Below are 23188 nucleotides of genomic sequence, written 5' to 3' on the forward strand. Positions count from 1 at the left end.
GCTAATACGAAATGTAAACAAAAAATGCAAAATGAAATCTTCAACGGAGCAGCAAAGAATAAATTCAATTTAAAGAGATTGCAGTGGGGAAGAAGGTTTCCCAAATTTATAAAAGTATTTAGACGATTTCAATTGAGGAGATTCAATGTAACTCGTAGGTGCAACTTTCCCAAAAAGCCTTTCTTTTCTAAATGGCATTTTAAATCCATCTTATCAGTATGCACATAAAATGGATTAGGTTCTCCCTTGCCTCCATAGCAGTTGAACTTTTTTTATACTATCCGCACATGTGTTTCAGATCGTTTTTAATGGAAACTTCGATTCATTGAACTGCACCTACCTACATATAAATTTATATACATATATAAAGAGGGGGGCTTTGGGTAGAGAAAAACCTGTTTTCAGTTTTCCGTCTCTCGGCTTCAGTTGAGTTCCAATTGCAATCGCAATCGCAATTCCACAATTGTCAACTGCCTTTCTCAGCGATTTCTTTGGATTTGAATGCAACTGATATAGACACACAAAAGCATACATCTATGAATGCATACATATATATGTACAAGCAGATAAACACATCTGAAAAATACACAGACAATGGGAACCAGATTTGCACTGCTTAAAAATCATGTTTCCCCATGTCTGAAATTAATTCGATAGTTGCCTTGGTTATTTCAACTTAGTTTTGCGCCACTTTCTTTGACTCGTCCAATCACAAATTATTGCCGTGAAACAATACAAAAACCTCAATTAAGACAATTTAAAGATATAGAACGGAGGTTATGACTACGAATTCTAATGCTAATACGTTATTAATTGTTTAATATTTGGCAGTATAACAATGTGATTATAGAATGATTGTTATAATACTTTCCTGCTTTTCTTTCTACTTTACCAGCAAACTTCTACTAGCATTCTAAAATGTATAACTATTATACTCTCTCGGATGTCGAATTGAAAATTGCGACTAGTTAGTTGGGAATTGTTCACTGGCTGCCTTCTCAATGATAATCCAATTAAATAACAACAGTTATAGATCTGCAAGAGTGTGTGTGTAATATATATATGTGTGTGTACATAAACGCTGTTTGCTTCGCTCACCGTCAGATACATTCGATGTATACGTAAATGCATCTGTATCTTTGGGGCAGGGAAAATTTATCTGTATCTGTGTCTATTTGCAGACAAGTGCATTTATAAATTAAATAATCTCTGTGTTCTGTCTGTTTTGTTTTCAACTCCTGCTCCTCCGTCAACCCCAAAACCCCACCAGATGGTGTAAAAATTGGGTGCCGGTCGAAGGCGGTGGTGGTAACGGCGGGGATGCGGTGTTGGTGGTGATCGTAAGTCTAGGACGACTCCTCTAACCTCAATCACAAAATCTGGAAGGTCACTTCGCTTTTTTAGATAGCGTATTAGCATTTGTTACAACATTCAATGTTAGATATTCCAAATATGCATATGCATAATTGCAAACGTTTGACATATATCTCAAAAAAAAACCAAGTTCACCTTGGTTAAGTCATTTAAAATTGATTATAAGTTTTTCTTCACACTTTTTTGTTATCAATGGAAGTGAAGAATTACACCCCAGGTTAGAAAGACGCTGCATTTGTAGGAGGGCACAAATAGGATATTCGCATTTATTCCAGGTTTTCTTTCTACCACCTCTTATTCATGGCGCATTAACTGAGTGAGGGGGTTGCGGTAATTGATGGGAAAGAATAACAATATGCGTTTTATTAATTTAATATGTTATTCATGAACGTTCCAATTTGTTTATATGATGTTTTTGGTCTTTCATTGTCGCCTGAAAGTAATCGCCTCTTGCGCCTATCCTCTATTCCAGAAGAAGGGGTTATTTTCCTTCTGGTCGCCGAGGGAGGATTGGAGTACAATATAAAGGAGTGGATCATGTGTAGGTTCACCTGAAAACCAGGCATAGGTACATGGTACACATATGTATGTTTGTAAATACAGTCGACAGTCAACGTATTCTGCGTTGTCTCGCCTCTTTGTACATAAGCATATTTATATGTACATACATGTATCTCATCTCGACAATTGGGCGTTAGTTGTGGGTTGGAACAGAAAAAAAAAAAGGAAACAGATTCTCCATATACAGACTAAACAAAATAATTTCATTTTGTGTGTATATGCACCTCAGACGAGGTCAAACTCACACGGAATGTTTGTCGAACTAGGAAAAAAAATAAATGCCTAAATTACTTATAGTGTGAATTACCTATAGGGTGTTCGCACCGAAAGAATTAAAGATTACATCCACTTTAGAAGGCGGTGGGCGTAATTAAAAAGAAATGCTAGTAGCAAGAGGGAATTTAAATCATTTATAATGTATTCCTAGAATCGTGTCGCATTCCTTTTCCCCTTTTCCATTTTTCACTCATTTTCCCTTGCCTTGACGACATAACGTCAATGTCATTTCCATCAATGGACGACTAGAATTTTCTAAAAACGATGACTATTTGGATCTGGGGTTGGGAATTGGAAAAGGGATGGGGGACAACCACGTGGGTTTGTGGAAGAGAACAACAACGCAGAAGGAATTGATTGAAGTGCGCAGTTTTGTATTATTATTTTGTTTTTGATGGGAACGTGGAACTGGCGATGTAAGCCCTGTCACATTTAATGCGTAATTAACATGTTCCAGACCCAACGAAAGAGATGACAACACGGCGAAAGAGAAACAGAGAGAGAGAGAGAGAAAAAAAAAACGTAATGTATTTTTGCCCTTTATAGTGGTTGCAAATTTTTGCACGAATCTTTTCAGCGTTTTAGGGCGCAAACAAAAGCATCGTTCATTCAATTATCTTCCACGCTCACACAGACCGCAAAAAAGCAACAAAAATACACCTATACATATAAATAGATACGTTTGTATCTGAATACAGAATTTCCGTTTGGGCTCTTGTTTGATTTCTATAAGGTTCCATCACGTCCCTCAACAGCTACCTCTCTCTAGATTTTCCATTTATATTAGCAGGTGATGGCCATTCAACGCGAGATCTGATATGAAATATCTTCGATTCAATTTTATTAGCTCACATTTCTCTACATGTCCACTTTGCACGGCTCAAAAGTTTCTCAATTTAGGTCAAGTATGCTAGACTTTTGCTAAATTAAAAAACAGATATCAAAGAAATATGGTACAATACATTAAATTTTTACACCATGAATATAAAATTCAATTTGCCTAAACCTAAACAGCAGCACAATGGATTTATGCGAAAATTTCACCGAAAATACAAATAGACATTTTAAGTGCATGTGCATCTTTCAGCAGGTCAAATAGTGTAAAATAGAAACCCAGCGAAAAAAATGTATTGCGAAATCTTACCCAATAATATACACACGCCGAATAAAATTGAACTGAATCATATCGAAAAGCATCGGCAAGCAGTTGTATATAGTTCTATTTCCCCAACCATTTCTCACATTATATGGGGAGTGAAAAAATAAATGCAACTAAAATGACGCATTAGTTTGGCTAAATAAATAGCAATGAATGCGATATGGATCAAAGCCAGTACAATGGCGTATAGAAAAATAGTAATGTTTGTAACATTAGGTTAAGCAAATCCTTCGAATTTTCTTGCCCGATCTGAAGCCCATCTTGTTTTGAAAAACCATGCACTTTATATTTTGATCTAATGTTTTTATGGAACCTCATAATACCTTATATAATACACCCTAAAAGGCAGTAGAGACGATCAATAAGTCGTCGGACACTGACATTGAAATGCTTTTTGCTGTGAGAACTTATTTCTGTTACCTTCGCAATTTTGCACCTAATAAGAGTTATTCAGATGGTCAGTGATACAAGTAACTGTGTACCGCAACCCAATAGAAATGATATGGGGGTAGATAAACGAGTCCTTTGTCGTTTCGCCTGATCGAACAGAAGGTGAAACTTTACCTCTGAGGTGGGGGATGGTTTTTCAGTGACTCATGGTTTCACCTCATGATTACCTTATTCGATTGTCAGCCCGAGTGTTTGTGTTTTATCATGATGGTGAACTCAGCTAGCTCATATTTCCCCATTTCCAACCCAAGTTGAACTTTAGATTAGCCAGATTAGTGAGTAATGGCGAAAGATCAACAAAAGTATGTGATATACACCATACGTATATCGCACATAGTTAGGTGTAGATAAGATCAGATAAGAATGTGCACGACTAAAATGATTTGTCGAGCTAGAACAATTTTTAGGTGCGCTGAATATATATTTATAAAAAAAATGTTTGCAATCCCTAAAAAAAAATTACATTTCTAGGAAAACTTCGAAGCCTCTAGAAAGTCGTTGTAGAAATTTGAAACTTACATAAAAATCTTTATAAAACAAATAATACACATCGTCCTCGAGATTGTTGTTGTTATTCAGTATTTGTTGTTGCAGCTGCTGGTTGCTGTTGTTGGTGTTATTATTATTGTTGTAACTATATTGATAGCTGTTGTGACAACTATTACTGCTGTTATTGTTGTTATTGATTTGATTGCTGCACACTAGCAAATGTTGCTGCTGATGTTGTTGTTGCTGCTGCTGTGGCAATTCCAAAAGTTGCTGTTGTTGTGGCTGCACTTGCGATATATGTTGTTGTTGTTGTTGTTGGTTGTGGTGGTGAAGATGGTGATGATAGAAATGTTGTTGATAGCTGGGCGCCTGCAATTGCCAATTTTGCATTGCACACACATGTAGATAAAACCGCCGCACATAAATATATATCTATTTTATATATAGCTTGTTTGGAACTTTTCAAATACAACTGCCTGCAGGAAAAGAAGCACAACAAAAAAATTTGCACACACACAATTATTGGTTGACTTTACATTCTTGTTGTTAGATATATATATATGCATTTACATATATATTTAATAATTATTTATTTTTGCAGGGTTGCCTCCTTGCCAACACTTTTTTACAGAATTTTGTAATGTTTATTATTGTACATTTAATTCGATTAAGACCTTAATGCAATCATTTTTTCATGCGTCGCTGCACTTTTCAATCGTATAGTTTTATATAAACGTATTCTTGCCTTTCGTTTATTTTCGTTGCGTTTTCTTACTTAATATTTTATAGCCTTCTTTTTGTCTTCATTTGCTTTTTTCGATTTTCGCTTCGTTTTGTTTTTTGGTTTATTTATTTTTGTTTGCTTATTTAAACTTGAAATGAGCTCAAGGTAAAAAATTTGTATCAACGACCGTAGTGACGTCAACGTCGACAGCGACGCCCGCAGAGAAAAACACTTGAAAAAAAATCGACCAGCTTTTGACACTGTTATGCTATATTACAGTTTAGGTTACTTATTTTCCCTACCCAAAAGAGAAGAAGAACTGATAAGAAAAAGAGCTTTTGCTACGGTTTAACTACACTTTTTCTGTTCCGTTTTGTTTGTTAAGCTAATTGTTTGGGTGGTTATTTATTTTGCATTAATTTTGTAATCTTTTGCCAATGTTGTCGTGTATTTATATTTAGCTCGCGTCGCGTGTTTTGTTGTGGTTTTGTTTGTTTTGCTTTTTCGACTGAGGAAAAAATAATTAAACCGAGACCGATGACGCTCTCTGACGACGTCGGCAGAAGTGCACTCACACATACTCAGACAGCACACACACACACATACACTGATAAAACAAAACGAGGAGAAAAGGCATTGAGAGCAAAACAAAAATTTTCGTAGGGCGCAAGCAAAAAAAAAATGAGAAAAAAACACGAGTACATAAGTCTGTATGGGTGCACACACACTCGCAGATACAGCTCACACACACACACACACACGCAAGTGCAAGTAGCAAAGGCAACAACAAAAATGTTCTAGCATAACTGTTCGGGTTTCCTACCCCATACCCCCTACCCGCTACCCCCTGCTCACTGCACCAAACAACCACCCCCTACCCACCTCCCTCGAACCCCTCCGCCTATCCGCCACCTCCTCTTTATCCTCTTCTTCGTCTTCTCTCCTTCTTTGTCCTATTCGCATTGTTGTTGTCAGGCGGAAATATTGTGTATGCCAAAAAGCAATTGCAATATTCGAACATGGGAGATATAGGGGTGCAAGGAGGGGGGATGGGGTATAAGGGTGAACCACTATTCCATTTCGTAGTTCCAAAATATTTGAAAATATCCCCTATTTGTGAGTTTAGGCCCACAACAATCGGCGTTGAATTGGTTTTTCATTGAATATAATTACACCGAGCATACATATAGTTTAAATTTGTTCCAATTTATTAGACTATTTTGAGATATAGTGATATCATGTCATAAACAGTTTCACATATACATGTATGTATATCGAATTTTAATTAATGCCCTCGAAATGAGTCAACTGAGTGATAAATTTCACAGTCTTCTCGAATAATTTTCCGCCGTCTCATGCACATTTCTTTCAGATCTTCTCATCGGTACTTTCTGACTCAGCGGCTAACGACACCACCAAAATGAATCAATATTCTTTGAAAAATTAAATAATTCTTTAAGTCTAAAAACGTTTTTCTTGAAAATTATGGCAGGTATAAGGAGTGGATTTTATACAGGGTTAAGATTATTTAGAAATCCTGTACATTTGGTCACACTAAAATTGGTTTTCTGCAAAATCGATGTTTTTATTTGAATTTTTTTTAAGGTTGTATGAGTTCTTTGCACAGATCTAAGGAGTCGCAGCAGTCTGTTCTTATTACAAAATAAATATTTAATTTAAACAACAAATTAACAACCCCTGAAGGTTTTCCCTTCTGCTGCCTGCCGCATTTTATTTTATAAATTAAACGAAGAAACAGAAGGGGGCGCGAAACAATATAAATGTCAAATGGAATTGGGGAAAACGGGGAGCATGTGCAAATGAGTGCATGAATAAATGATGCATAATGGAATGAGGGGAAATTGAGTGGGAAGCAACGTGCCAAAGAAGAAAAACTTTTTTGCTATAATAATGAGAAACGAAAAAAAGAAATACAAATGTATAGATATGTGTGTACTTTCTGCTGTCTGAAAATGAAATGGTAAACTGTAGGCATCACAGTGGCGACTCAAGTCGACTTCAAGACTTGGTCTTTTAGCTATATGGGTCTGTATACATTTATTTATATATGTATATATAAATATATATATATATACTACTCTTGTAGGTCTCTTGTCTGTATTCCCGTATCTGTTTGGCCGCAACAACAGCAATCGCCTTGTGTGTACATAATATGTATCTGTATCTAAACAAGCGACAAGAAAAAAAATTTGGAGAGGAGGCGAAGAGCTTCAACTATTGAACCGGTTGAAGTCATATTTGCCACTGTACAAGTCGGGGCCTAAAAAGAAGAACATCCCAGCTAGCAACACCACTAAAAAACACCAGAAACACCATCAACTTCCCAGCGATATGCTTCGAAAACGTTGACAGCCGAAAGTCTAGTCACAACACTTACTTTTCGTACACTTACTTTTCTACGCATTAAGCTCAAATTTCATTAAGCTGAAAACTATAGGATATCTCAGAGTCCAAAGCTTTATGCATCTATCAAATGTTAAAATATAATTTATGATATATCTTTAAAAACTTGTACAAGAAGATACAAGTCGCCGAAACAAAATGAATATACAATTTTGTAGATGTGTAGAAACCCATGAAGGGCCATTTGTAGCTGAGAGCAATACAAAGCCGAATTAAGTATAAGAAGTGGTATTAGGTATCCTAACATAGTTTTATTGTAAATTCCCGAGAAAGAAACAAGAGCGTTTATTAAATAGAGCGACAACACAGTTGTGCCTTGCGTTGACTTCAATCTCAAACAGAAAAAATTATGTATACACCAGCGAATCGGTGGTTTATGCCTGACATATGTGCTATGTACATGGGTGCGTGCGGATATATTGACTTGACGCATAAATATATAATGTACACTCCAAATACATGTATATCTTTATGGGTCTCTGTGTAGATGTACTCTGACTCTGAGGCAGCGACAAATTTCGGCTGTTTGGGTTTTATTATTTTTGTGTCCATCGGTCGCTCGATTAAACCCCTCACACCCCAAACAACCACACACCTTTCTGATAATTTCTCGCTCATTTTGCGCCGAGTTTCGGACTCGAGTCAACTTCGAATTCGGTCTCGGGGATGCGAGTTCGAGTCTTGCCACGAAGTCAGCCACAAAAAAAAAAAAAAAAAAAACATAATGGAAAAAATATAAAGAGAGACGAATTCGGCGACAGAGGCAAAAGACGAAGCATTGAATTTAGTTCAAATACCAACGGCACACAAACGACCCCACCAACCAGCTCCTCCCCCCTTCAGTTTTTTTTGGAAGCCCCTTCTCGCCCCGCCCCCTTGTCCAACGACGCCCCTGCCCCCTTTGTGTGTATCCGAAGTTGTGTGTATTAATTCTAATAAGAAGGAAAAAGCGTCTGCAGAATAAATACATTCAGTTCAACTTACAGTGGACTCGCGATAAGGGGGATATTAATCTTACAACACCCTTTAAAGTTTAAGTGCTCGTTGTGTTCAAGTTGTTTATGTTAGGAAACTGATTTAAATGTTATAAAATGTAAAAAAAAAAAACATTACACGGAATGTAGCCTTAAGTTTTTAAAATGTATAACTAACATTTGAATCTCTTTCCAAGAGTTTGGAAATACTTTCATCATTACCCGTTGATTTTAAGATTATTGGTCTAGCGCTCTTATTAGCGAGGGGCCACTGTACCATTGACAGACCGACTTTGTGTTTGTGGCCTAGCTGCTTTTTCTGCTAAAGTTGAGCCGTTGCTTTGGTGGCTATCTCGTTGGGTTTTAGCCGTCTTTTTGCTTCTCTTACTTAATGTTGTTGTTGGCAGACGGTTGACAACAATGCTGATGCACCACGAACACCACCACCACCACCACCACCACCACCAACAACAACAACGACTATTACGGCAGCGGAGGGCGAAAAAACAAGAAGTTGGTTTCAGAGCAAGAGCTACTTGGCCATGTTAATTGAGGGGCAATATCAATTTCTGTGTGTGTATCCATCAGATTCGCGATTCGCGAGATACTTTTGCGAGTCGAGATCGCCGAACCGTTATCTCTGGCGCCGAGCAACAGCAACAATAAAAATCGGAGAAAAATACGTGATTTGTTCGAGACATGCTTGCCAGATACTAGATACACAGATACGCGATATACAGATACAATTTACATATAAACATTTTTTTTGCGCAAAAAAAAAAATAGCACAAAGTCTATACACAAAGCACATGATGATGAAAATGCGGAGGAGGAGGGGTTAGCTGATGAAAAAGTAAATAAAGAAGAGAGGCAAAAAAGGCAAGCAAAGCTTTGAAAAAATACCATTTTTGCTGCCTATTTTTTCGTGATTTACGCCAGTTCTTGGGGTATTTCTTTTCCTATGCGGAAAAAAGGGTTTTCTATTCTTTTTCAATGTACAAATTTATTTTAACTTAAAATCCTTTGTTTACTTTTTTTTGTCGCCGCAGGCAAAGTGGACAGGAATTTTCGTCCTTTGTGGGCAGGATAAACTTACATATTTATTCATATTTACCCAGAGGAAACTATTCGAAACTACTTTATTTCAAAGAAACAACCCAAAAATGTGGAATGTCCACATAGGAAACCTTTTGCCTGCACTATTAAATATTTCCCTATACTTTGCTTTGATTATATTTTTTTGTTTTAATTTATTCTTTCGATTAATTGCATTTGGCTTGCAATGGTGGCACTCACACAAACAGCACACAAAAACAAAAAAAGGCGGTCTAAGATGTTTGCACTTGTTAAACATTTTGAATTGTTTAAACAAAATGCAACATGCACAACATCTTTGGATATTTTATATTCTTTATACGTTTTTGTTTGTTTCTTTTCTTAGCACTTAACCGTGTGCGTCATATTGTTTCCCCTTTATTTTCATTTGATAAGTTTGTTGTTATTCATTTTATTTGGTTTGGCACTTGGAAATTGCGTTTGTGCCTTTAGCTTGTTACTGCAGATATTTGTTGTTGTTTTTTCGTTACCGTTTTGATTTTGATGGCGTTTGAATTGCGACTGAAACCGAAACTGAATTGATGCTGCTCGCCTCTCTCTCCCTCTCTCTCTCTCTCGCTCGCTCGCTTGCTCGCTCTCCGTCTTTGTCCCTGTCTCTCGCCCCCTCTGCCAACGTCAACGTCGACGTCGTCGGCGACGTCAGCGCTCGCTTTGCATGCTGCCACAAGAGGATGGGGGGCTCAGGGGGGTGCGGGTTGGGTGGGTGTTGTGGAGGTTTCCACTTCGCCTGGCAGCATTTTTAATTTAAACGCACTCTCGCACACTCACCAGCGCATACACACACACACACACACACACACGCACACCAGCACTAACACACAAGTGCAGCGACGTCAACTTAGCTAAAAACTTCGAAATGCGTAAGCTACGCCGACTGCGCTGCCCACGCTGACGTCGTGGCCCATTCGCGCACACACACTTTTTTTCGCAAACTGTTTGCTTTTTTCTTCGTGCAGGTCCGTGCCAAACAGCAGCGGTCAAGAGAATATACCCACGTACACTTACTCGTATAGCTTTAATACTTGGTGAAAATATGATATGCACTTATACTTTTCGTCATTGGTTATAGAAATCCATATCACACCTGTTTGTTTTATATCGTTTTTGTTTTCATAATCTTCATATAAAATAGCATAAAATATATGATTAAAACTAAGAAAATGTAATATTTAAGCCCATTTTATGGTATATATTTGCATTGCAATATTATAGAAGTAAAAAGAGTGTCATTGAAATTTTCGTTCCTTTTTTAACTATATGAAACAGCGATCTCTATTTTTTTGGCCCCCGACGTGCGCCCATGTTAACCCTCCAAACACGAGACTTAACTCACTCAATTCGCATCGTTTTCAGTCAGTTTTCGTCGCCAGGTTCGCGGCCTCATCGTGGTTACTCCACCTCTCCACGCCCCCCACCACTTCACCTGCTCTTTAGCACCCCTTTTGGCATCCGTCTTGGCCATATACCCAGATTCGCGTCCACATCCACCATATCCACCTCATCCATCCGCTCGACTCGACTCGCTCTTCAGCCGAGAAGAGGCAGAACAAGGTGGCAACAATTGCGTTGCAGCCCAGGGACTGCATAGATACATTTATTCGCCTGGTACACAGTGCGAATCTCGAATGTCTGGATTCCCTCATAAAAGGGAAATCGCTGGCTCCTTAAATGCAACTTACCCCTGTTATGAGTAACAAGTGATGTGATTTGCATTATAAAACAATGGATGGTAAGCATCATACTTATCATAGTACATATATATATTGTTTATAACCCCTCTTAGGGCTTTACATAATTTAAATAATATTGTTTAGTTTCGACTTTAAAAGCTCAAATATCTTCTGAATGTTCGAGTTTATTATATGTTAAATAAAAAGATAAAAGGTATAGTTGGTTGAAGTCTATACTCTATGTCCCACGTACCCCATCGCAAAGTAGGGCATGAAATTGGTCTTCCAATTAGGAGTTATTAGGTTAGCTCACTCCGTCGGAGCTCGGAATCCCCGGTGTCCGGACGACCACCCAAGATTCCATCATGCCATTCCGTCACTTTCGAGGGTAATTGAAGGAGCAGGCACACTGTGGCCGTAGCTGCCTTTGCTGCTGTTGTTGGCGTTGCTCTTTGGCCATCTAGAGCAGGGCGGCAGACAAAAAAAAAGGGGAGAGAGAGCAGAGCCCGTACTCAGGACACAAGTCGTCCTTTTTGTCGGCCGAGGTCCGGGTCCTCTGCTTTGTTTTAGCCAACAGCCTGTGCCTCTGCTGCTGCTGTTGCTGCTGTTCCTGATGCTGTTGTTGCTGCTGCTGCTGCTCTTGCTGCTTGTCGATGATGAAGTGGCCGACAACGACAACCACGAGACGACGCAACAGCAACAACAGCAATAACAGCATCATCAGGGGCCAGCAGCACGGCAGCAACGTCGTCGCATCGCAATCGCGGCATGCGTCGTTTTATAGATGGGATTGTGTGTATATATCTCGAGCCCCCTCTCCCCCTTTTCACCCCACTCTTCAACAGATACATATACATATACACATAGATCTGTGTGTGTTGTGCGCGGCGCATAATATTCCGCACGCACATACAACAACAACAGAAGAAGCAGCAGCAAGATGTTGCTGCTGTGGCAGCAACAGCAACACACGGCAGCAACAACGGCGGCAACAAGCGCACTTTAAGTGTAGCAAAATTGACTGCAAAACTTGTGTACAGTACTCGTGGCATACATATGTATGTACACAATATACGAACATGTACGCATATGTATGTATATGTACAATGGGGCATACATCCACACATACATGCCACCGCCCCCGCCCCCGCCCCCGGCACATGAACCAAAAACCTAAGGGCGTAGTGTTCAGATTTTCGGAGGTCGGTGTTTCGGCTAATAATAATGCCAAGACAGTCGATGAAGAAGATGCCAGCCAGAGGTTATGGGGATGGGCATACTACTCGTTGCATATTCGCAAGTACTTCGGGTAGTATATAAACATTATACCGCTAGCCACCAGTTAGCCCACAGCAACGGATACTCAAATAATTATATATTCTTGTGGTGCATTCAATACCAAGTGGCATCATTCATTACGGCACCTGTATCTATAAGTTGCCACCACGCTGGAAGAAATTTTGAGAAAATATACAATGCATGCGTATCATTAGTATCGGGCAAATGCAAGGAAGAGCAAAGAGCAAAATACAGCAAAAATATGTAGAAAAAAAGGGTTACACCAGCCAGCAACTAAGTGAGACAGATGCAGAGGCCAGAAGAAGAGAGCAATAGTTGCCAACTGCAGTCAGCCAACAGTAACCAGTTTTGCAATGCTGCTGCTGCTGCAGCAGCACCAGCAACATCAAGTCGAACAATCGTCAAATACACAAAATCCACTTTGCAAATCATCAGAAATGGCGCTACGAGCCCGGGTAACAAAATCCGGATCCGGGGGCTCCTCGGGCTCAAGCCCGGGTCAAAAATGGCTCGGATCGAAAGGGCCAAACGGGGTGCCGTCCACATACGCGTGCAACATGCAACTTGAGAGCTTTTCCAGCTCCACATCAGAGACATTTTCCAGTGCGAAAATGAAAATGCAGCAAGAAAATCCTACGGTGTGTTTTCCATGTTCCAGCAAAGTACAAAAAAAACAGCAGCAGCACTAGCAAAACGGAAAGGAAAACACACATAATTATATACACACACACACACGCACACACTTAGCCAACCACCACGCCCACGTTTTTACGCCCACGCCTCTGCACCAAATAAAATTGCATTGGAAAATCGGCAAAGTCCCCAGAACTGGAAAATATCTGCAGCTCTACGTATAAATGTGTGTGAGGGGATGGTTTTTTTTTTTGGGGGATGGTTATTGGGGGGGTTTCTGCAGTGGGGTTAAAAGGTAACAACGCCAAAGCTCAAACTGAAAGTAAAGTGAGGCCGAAAAAAATGAAAGATAGACAACAACTGGCACACACCAAAAAAAGCTTCAAAAACCGACGAGTAAATGTGTCAGATAGTACAAAATTCACATACAAACAGTGGAAATGATTATGTTTAACTTCCAGTAAAAGTGAAATGAAATAGTAATGAGATGAATTCTTCTTTACGGATTAAAATCCATTTTCCATAATATAAATATTTTCAGTGACCTTTTCCAGCTCAGCAACAGTATGTCTTTGTTGGAAAAGCCCTTTCCCAATACATTTCATGAATAAGATGATGCTGATTTATTTGAAAAGTTTGCGACCCGGTTATTTAGCGAGTGCCATGTCATCCAATTGGAATATGTGTAAAATATCGCCGCCTTCCATTTAATCAGCGAGTGCCGTAACATAAATGATGGGGCCGAGAGCTTTAATGCCAATATGGGGAAAAGTAGAAGAAAAAGAGGGGAAAAATAAAACCGAAAAGAAGAAAGTGGTAAGAGCCACCAACAAAAAAAGGAATAGAATTAAGGCCCTTACAGCAGGAAAAAAAAACAACAACAAAAAATATAATAAATTAAAACAGAAAAACAATAGAAAAATGAAGAAGCTCAAAGTTTGCACAGAGTTCGCACATCAAACACGCGAACAACTTGCAACAAGTTTGAAGTCGCAGCTAAAAATAAAATCGAAAAACCGAGCCAAAAGAGATGTCCCGATATAGTCCCTTCTCTTTCGGCCATTGCTCTTTCTCGCTCTTTTGCTCTCTTGAAAGAATCAAAAAAAAAATGTGATACGACAGTGATTACGCGATTTTCCATAATAAATGTTGTGGTAAAGGCGACCTTCCGGTTATGGCAGCCGTACCAACACATATACCCACACAAACCTCACACACACACATGCATGCGGCACGAACACAGATACACACGACCAGCACTTCGAATTGTTCGGATTGCCGACAACGTAAAATCAACAGCAACACGGCGACCTTCCTTACTCTCTCGGTCTCTCTCGCAGCAAGTCTTCCTCCCCCCTCCCACTCATACTACAGCCCACAATCAAACTGCAGACACTCTCTCTAGCGGAAAATGTCGGTAAACAGTGCAACCGGTTTTTTTTTTGCCCGCACATGGGAAAAATAAGGAAACATTGCAATAAGTACAGTGGGGCCAAGTAGCAAAAATATAGCATACTAATCGGGGTATTTGGGTTTCACCGATACTTATTTTAGATATTGGCCGAAAATCCTTTTCCTGTTTTTTGCGACTATAAATATCAGTATTTTCATCACAGCATTCGAAATAGTGGTCCAAATATGGAATGTCATACCTCGTTAGGTTCGTAATTAAATTTCCAATCGAACTGTGTTTTCAAAAAAAATTCTATTTTTTTCACATTTTTTGTAATTTTGATGATGTTACCCCTTACAAAAAATGCGACAATTTGGTCAAAAATTATTTTAACAGAGTCGGTCAAAAGGTGATTTGGTTTGATAGTATTGGTAATTAGGAGTACAAACTTTCTGACCATTTTTAGTCAAGTTATACCGAAAATACCAATCGTAAATATTGAAATTTTGGCGAAAATCGTTATTCTGGATGCAGTGCATCATGGACCTGAACAGGTAACATTACCACACTTGGTAATTCTTAATAATATTTCTCCACATTGTGATGTTAAGATACAATATTATTATATTAATAAAAAATAAAATAATTATTTCCAAGGATTATGATCAAAATCTACAGTGTCTCTAAACTATAAGTTAGCCAACTAATTACTCTAATGGAAAGAAATCTTTAACTTGCCTTATGAATTACCCACTATGCATACATTTTGTTATTTCTTAGCTGCATACATATGTATGTTGAAAATGCCTTCCTTTGCCAACATTTTGTTTGGAAATATAACTTTTTATATTTTTAGAATTTAATAAATTAAGTATTCACCAAAAGAATAGCTTCTTTCCACCGTGTTGTTTCAGCAATGTCGACGCATTTGTTTTGTCGAGAGTCGAAGTCCACAAGTCCCCAAAGCTCGGCTAGCTACCCTACCCCCTTTCATCCCCCACTCCTGCCCCACCCCCTAGAAAAGTTGTCGGTGGCCGCCTATGGCTCGTTTTACTAGGCTAATCATGTGTTCTGGTTTTCGGATTTGTGTGAGAGCCACCGACTTTGCTGTCGCTTCGTGTCTGTGTTGGCTGTGTGTTTGTGCGAGCGTGTGTTTTGTGTGCTGGTGTGAGTGCGGGTTGCAGTGGTGTTGGTGCTTCGTGCTTCGTGCTGCCGTGTGCTTGAGCATTCACATTCATTCAACGCTCAACGGTTGCGTCGCTTTGGGGGCGCGCGCATGTTAAATTCAGTTGAGAGCTTTGCGATTTTGTCGGCCCGTTTTTCTTTTCGATTTGTTGCTTTCGCCGTTTTGGATACCTATTAGCCGAAACTATGTTAGGTATATATCTTTTCATCGAACAAAATATACAAGCATTTAAATGAACCATTTAAATAAATGTAAGTAGTCATTAGAGATACATATAAAATTGAGAAAAGATATGCCAAATACATTTTTAAAATGGGGAGTCCTAGGGTATCATCATACTCGTTACTCCCTGAGGTATTTCAAACTGTGTATAGGAAACATTTCACACGCTGCTTTTTGCCAAGCACTTGACTGTTGACTGGCTGTTGTTGTTGTGGTACGTAGTCCCACTTGTTGTTGTAGCTACTTCTGTTGTTGGAGTTGTTGAAAATGTTGGGGTTCGTTGCCGTTGTCACACCGACGACAATGCTGTTGTTCTTGTCCCTGGTGTTGTTGTTATTGCCATCTGTGTGTAGTAGTGTAGCCCCCATTCGGTATTGCTCTGTTGCCAGTCACTCGCGTGTGTTGTGTTATCAACTTCACTTCAGTTGCTGGCTGGCTGCAAGGCGCGACGCTTGCACGTCGTCTGTCTGCCAGAAGTCTGCTGCCCGGGCTATAATATCGGGTATGGAGGGAGGGGTGGCTATGCCCACTGTTCCTCTAACCGGGGTAATCGGTTTGAGTTCATTTTCATTTAAATGGAATTAAATATGGTAAATGATGAAATCAAGGCGGCCGAGAGAGACAGCAGCTGTCGTGTGTGTGGTGAGGTTTACAAACGTATATACCATATATATATAAACATACACCACATTATACATTATGTTTTTGTGTGTGGTGAAGGTGAGTGCGACGACCGACCGACAGCCGACAAGCGACCGAAGCGAAGAATTCCATATCCAGACCGTCTGAAATTTTTGCACTCTTTTGAAGAGGCACATTTGTAATCCATATAATAAATAAATAATTTTTCAAGGGGCAGCCAGGCGGCAGGCATTATGGAGATGTGTTCTATGGGTACGGTACGGTAAGGTATGCGCGCGGTAGTATAGTTAGTAACAGAATCTCATCGAAAATCGAGATTCGATATTCGAGGGAAAGAACAGGCGCCCAGAATGTGTAGACAGCGGTCGAAGCAACGAGACGGCAGAGCGGCCATGGCAAGAGCATGCAACGACGAGAAAGAGAAGCGTGAAGAGGGCGTAAGAGCGGAGAAAAAAAATCGATAAACTTTCTGATAAGCAGTACGACAAAAAAAAAAAACCAGCAGCAGCAGAAACAGGGAACAAATTAAAACCAGACAAACAACCACCGCTCAGAATAGAAATAGGAAGCGTCGTCATCCACCGTACTCAGATGCATCCGTGGCGGATACGTGTTTTCTACCTGACGCGCGCGTCTAACCGCCAATTTAACAGGCAAACAGCGAGAGAACAGGAGAACCGAAGAGCGAAACGAAACGTTGACCGCAACGAAACACTCGCCGGTTATGGGATGTGGGCCAGCGCGCGAATGAGAGGGACTACGATAGAAAGAGAGCGCATGGTTGCAGGGTTGCCAAAGGGCTCATTAAATGCATGTCAAAGTGGTCATAAAAAATCTGTTTTGATTAAAGCTAAACTAAAAACGTATAAATTATAAATAAATTTTTTGTATTATTTTTTCCTTTTATTTTACATTTAACCAAGGAATTTTCTTTTAACAAAATTTGGCAACCCTACCCAATTTGAACCTCACTCCCACGCTTGCTCTCTGCTTCTCCCACCTCAAATACTGTTATAATTTGTTTGGAGAGGTTTCCCCCTCTCAGTCGATCCCGTATTCTATCTTGCTCGCTCCTTGGCCGGGTTTTTGGTTCCGTTAGGAGTACGACGTAAGCTCTTAATGACAAATGTCGGTGAGGAAAATTAAACTCTTTATTTTTTGTCTGATTCGGTATTATATTTTGTCGGTTTACAACTAACTAATGAAAATCAGCTAATATTTGCCTACACCCGATTTATGAGCGATTGCACACGGTATTTGTTGTATGTCGCAAATGCGAAATACCGGGTGTCAAGAAATTGACAGCAGGCGAATATCTACCGAAAAATTTCAAAAATTCCACCGAGCAGAGAGTGAAAATAACAAACAAGACGATGACGATGATGGGCAACATTTTATATGGCCATAATGCAAGCAAATTAATTTATCCACATTAGAAATGAGCAGCCAAAAAAGAAATTTTCTTTTATGATCACCCCATCAAATACACAATGGATTTGTGTATAAATCATGTTAATTGGCTTGCCAAAAGTGACAAATTTGTTTTCTGTCATAATGCTAACTGGCATTTGCTGTCTTTTCTATAAATCAGACAAGTACAGTGAAAACGCTACAACAATTTTACTCATTGCTCATTGCATAAAATATATACAGTAAAAGTATGCATGGTAATAAAACTATTTCAACGGAGATATTTACGTTGCCTAAATGTGTAATATTTTTGGGTGTAACAGTAGATTGCCCTTGCACAACACTAGTTTTGTGCACTGTAAGAGTCCAAGTCGCATCGGGCAAATTAGCGCCCCCCAGCGGACAGTAAAAACAAACGACTGGCGCTCTTCTGTGTGTTTCTATCTCTCTCGAACGCCAAGTGTTTAAATGTGTGTTTCTGTCCACATTTTTTTCTTTTTTTCCTGTTAAAGTTTGTTGCGGTTATTCGCATTTCGCTATACGTTTTACTTTTACGTTTTGGCGTGTCGACGCGACGCACATTTTAGCGTAGCTGCTGTTAAAAATACCAAAAAGAGATTTAGAAGAAAAAGAAAAGGCAAGCGCCGCTGCAATGACGCTGCAGTCTACAGAAAGTAACAGGCGCCCAGCGGCGGCGAAGAACGACAGACAGCAGCTTGAAAAACGAGAAACACAAAGAGAGTGAAAAGCAGCGAGTGCGAATAACGCTCTCTCTGCCTTTTTTTCTCTCAGTCTCACTGGTTCGCTCTTTCTCAACTCGCTGGCTCTCTCGCGCAAGTTTTGGCTCCGGTTGCGTGAAAGAGACGCAGCATACTCTGTGTCTAATTATTAATTTCTGGCATAGAAATTAATTAGATTTTTTTTGTTGGCGTCTTGATTTAATTTGTAGATTTGCCAATGCAAACAATAAGATATTTGGGGTGATTATGGACTATGATTCAATTGGGCTACTACTATAACATTTCGATTGGAACAAATTTACGCTAAATGACTAAAGCTGAAGAAAAATTAAATAAAAACTTTAAAATTAGTTTAAACTAACGTTGCTTTCCAAACTAATTAAGTGTCGCTTCAACTGCCACGCAAGTTTTATTTCTTATTATGAGTTTTATGAGTTGACCTAGTTAAATTATCAAAAACAAGGCATAGAAATTTATATGTAATTGCATATTAGCTTAATTTTTGCAGGTCCTTTAACTTCCATTAGCCTTCGGGAAACTTGGTTAAGTTATTATGTATCGATTTACATTTACTTTAACTGGCGTTTGTTTAGATTTAACTGCACCCTTTCTATAATTTTCCCCTTTTGTTTAGGGTTTCTACTTTTCTCGCAGCTTATTGTTAGTATTTATTATTATATTTTTGCTATTAGCTCACCGATTTTCCCCCGACAATGCAGGTGCGCTGCAATAGGCCCAAATCGCTGGTATTTCGTTTGCTGCGCATTCTCCGGCTGCTGATTTTTCCTGCTTCTCGTTCTCTCTTTTTTTTTTAACAATTATTAACAATCGTACACACACATAACACGCTGTTTTTTCACTTCTATCACGGAATTTGGAGTATGTATGTATTCGTATTCGTATTTGTATTCTTTTCTTGTTTGTTTGAATATTTAATCAGATAACTAAGGGAAGTACACAGAAAAAAAAGAGAAGCGATTCGTGTTGCAGTGAGTTTTCCTTTGTTACGCGCAACAAAAAACGAATCCCTGGCTAATACTACTTAATTTTTCATCTTTCATCGTCGAGATTTGTGATTTTTGGTTCTTGCACTGCGGTATTTGTTGTTAATTTCTGTTTTGTTTTTCTTCGCTCTCAGAATTCGCGACGCACCGCCGCAGAGATGAAAACCATCACTTCCGGAGGCGCTTCAAGTACTGAGGAATGTAGTAAATACGTGCGTCGGTATTGGTGAGCGCTGTCTATGTGTGTGTGTATGTGTGCTGCTCTGCCGACGTCGACAGAGCGTCGGCGACAGCAATAGAAAAGAAGCCAAAGCCAAAAGCACAAGAAAGAAAAAAGCACGCTAAATAAAAGGAAAAGCGGACGGGAGGAGGGGTAAAGTGAAGAAAACAGGGTGATGGCTTGGTTGTACGGTGAGGCTTGGAAAACGAGGAAAATAGGCTTGCAGCAGTGGGGAGAAAAGAGAGGGAAAGGACTTTGTTAATACATTCCCCAACTTTGGTCACAAAATCAGGTACTAATGTGGGAATAACGCCGTCCAGACAATGCTGGCGAAGAAAATATCAGTAATTGATATAAATTAAAACTAAAGTAACTAAAACGAGAAATGTAAAAGTGTTTCTCTAGATGTGCGAATAATAGTACAGATCTTAGCATTGAAAAAAAACCTAATAGATTTATGGTGGTCGCTTCTATTGCACTAACCGCTGCTGTCCTAAAGTGGTGAACTCTTTGTGCCCAGATTTACAGGCATGTCTTTTCGCTATCCCATCTTTCCGTGCTCCTTTCATAGGAAAGTGCCAAGTGCCTGTTTCTATCTGCAACTGCAGTTTCCTCCCTTTGTGCCTGCTGCTTTTCCTGAATTTTCCGCCAACCACCAATCTCCCCTCGCCATCTTTTTCCACCCAACTGGTTCTGTCAGTTGCGGGCAAAAACAACTCTGTGACACAGTTTGGAAAGCTGTTGTTGCACGTTGCGTGTTGCATGTTGCATGTTGCGCACAAGCAGCGTTAATCGAGCCGCAATCGAACAGCAGTCAATCACGATTTGAAGTGGGGTTTGGTTGAGTTAGGTCAGAATTTTAGACAAATGCACTAAATATTTATGTAGCCAGGTAATCATTTAATGAAAGATCAAAGGTTAAAAGCGAGTTCCAATTAGCATTTATTCGATGCCAGTTATAAGTTAATGCTTATCAATTAACCCTAATTGGGTGTCAAACGAACTTCCGTTATTAGTGTCGGTGTTTCGTTTCACATTAAGACCAAATCATTTATTAATGAACAGCACCCGATGAACCAAATTAAGTGGGGAGAAAGCTTTTCCGTTGTAAACACTTGTTGCTAGGCAATTATTTTTCTTTCATTCGAATTTAAAGCTTATGGTTTCCAGTTAATGTCTTTGAACACATTATCACTAACCACAATCTAGATTTTCCCACTTGTTGCAGGACTTCACACTTTGTCATCATCTTTCTATGCACACAGTCACTTTACATACACTCTCACTAAAACTTAGCAAGTAAAAGTAAATTTAGGGTTTTAGGCTTTTCTTTGTATCAGCACATTTTTGGTAATTAATATTTACCAGCAGATTTCTGAGTATCATGTAGTCTCCCTTTTTGTGGGTTTCTATTTTTTGCTTTGCGAATTCCTTTGTCTTAGTCTTAAGAGGGCTTTTCCGGCAATTTTCGCTACTGCATGTGTTTGTGTGTGTGCGCTTGTCCGGTTGTGTCTTTAATGTGTGGGTGTGTTATGAGTGTGTTTGTGTGTGTTTGTGTGTGTCTTTGGGATACCGTTAACCCGACAACGGCAAACGACAGCGAACGGTACCAACTTAAAGTGCCAACAACTTCTGGATGCGAGAAAGCCTTTCTCTCTCTCCAGAGACACGTCTTCCTCGTCTTCTTCTTCCTCTGCCTCACTGTGCCCCTCGACGAAAGAGATGGCGATAGTGGCCGTGCGACCGAGAGGGGGCTATCCGAGTGCTGGCGGTGCGAAAGAGAGGGGCATAACAGCCTGACTGGGTAGTTGCTGAGTTATGGACACACACAAAATAGAATCAGCGCACAATTTTTGGCTCGTGACAACGGTAACGAACGCAAAACCGAAGTGCAGTACCCCCTACCACCACCCCACGTTCCCCGCCCAGCCCCACGCACCACCGATGCAACGAGAAGTGCAGGGAAAAGCGGTTTTAAAATGGTCGAAAGAGGACTTTGAGGGGTGTTGCAACGTGCAGGGAAAGGGGTAAACAAAAAGGTACCTCTGCCGCAACAAAAACATTTTAATAAACGCAACCGAGAATCCGGAAAAATAGGGTCCCAAAAATATTGAAAAGATTTTTGCATGTGTGAAAAGTGGGCTGGGTTGGGTGCGAAAAGAGGGAGCTGCTGCAACAGCTAACAAAAGGAGGCAAAGGACGCTGCCACAGAGGCAAGGAGCTGCGTGGATGTGCAGGGCAAATGCCCGGAAAAACTGGGGGCGAAAATAGGCAGCAGGGGGTGGTGAAAAAAGTAAGGAAAATACAAGGGCAAGCTGGGGAAGAACAGGGAAGTTAAGGACAGGAAGAGTGTGTGCGCGAACAAGAAGCATAAAAGCAGGAAAAGATGGAAGAAAAGAAGGCAGTGCGTGAAAAAAAACGAAGTACAATCGATGTACGTTAAAAAACGGGCAGTCGAAGTAAGTAAAAATTCTGGTAAATCTCCCCAAAGTAAACGTAACTGTTTCCTAAAAGCTAAATAGCTTAAATGCTGCTAGCCATTTCACAACAACCTGATCAGCACTTCTATGCGTCATAAAATTGGAAATAAAAAGTACACCGATTTCTGTGCTCATCATGTATGTAATGTATTCAATTTTCAAGTATGGACTATATCTTATATGGTATGTAACCACATAAATGAGTTTGTTTTTATTTATCAAAGTGACCAAAGACGATTATGCCAGCGTATGTTTATTATTATATTGCACTTGACACTTGCGGGGCCTGGTGCATAAATGTCTGTATACTTCACCATGCACATACATACAAAGATGAAACACACATGCAGATGGGGATGGGGGATGGGAGGGGACCAGGTCCAGTTCCAGTGTTGCCATGATATTAACACAAAGGCAAAACCCAAAAAGCGACGACAAACAAAACCAGCCAACCGAAGTGGAGATGCGCTCGTCATAGCGTCATCGCCGACATCATAGCCATCGTGTTAATGGGTTGGCGGCTGCCGACAATTTTCCACGATTTTCCACCAATCCTCCAACGATTCGCCACCCGGGCGTTCGGCCACTACCCCCTCCCCCTTCCGTCACTATTTTCCGCACAGAAATTCCTGATTGAGGACCATCGTCGTCGTTTGTTCCTTGAGCTCCTCATGTCCAAGTGCGCTGATGTGCGTGTGGTGTGCAGCGCGCGCATCCTGCACTCATGCAACTCACGCATCCC

General features: G+C 39.9%; 1 protein-coding gene and 1 long non-coding RNA gene across 4 annotated transcripts in view; one reads left to right on the plus strand and one right to left on the minus strand.

The window, feature by feature from the left end:
• LOC6524300 (serine/threonine-protein kinase tousled-like 1) overlaps positions 1-23188 on the minus strand; it is a 59956-nt gene that overhangs the window by 23778 nt on the left and 12990 nt on the right. Inside the window, exon 1 of one of the 3 annotated variants that reach the window (XM_015190112.3) lies at positions 19440-19667. The exons of the other annotated variants lie outside the window; for them this stretch is intronic. Within the exon in view, the coding sequence (XP_015045598.1) occupies positions 19440-19508 (69 nt within the window). The 5' untranslated portion in view covers positions 19509-19667. Of the gene's footprint in view, positions 1-19439; positions 19668-23188 lie in introns of those variants that run through there. 3 annotated transcript variants of the gene reach the window in all.
• On the plus strand, positions 15539-16826 carry LOC120322373. The gene is made up of 2 exons (XR_005562165.2): positions 15539-16592; positions 16671-16826. It is a non-coding gene; the product is annotated as an uncharacterized LOC120322373 (long non-coding RNA).

This window comes from Drosophila yakuba, chromosome X (genome assembly GCF_016746365.2).
Source record: "Drosophila yakuba strain Tai18E2 chromosome X, Prin_Dyak_Tai18E2_2.1, whole genome shotgun sequence".
In the NCBI taxonomy this organism is placed as follows: domain Eukaryota; kingdom Metazoa; phylum Arthropoda; class Insecta; order Diptera; family Drosophilidae; genus Drosophila; species Drosophila yakuba.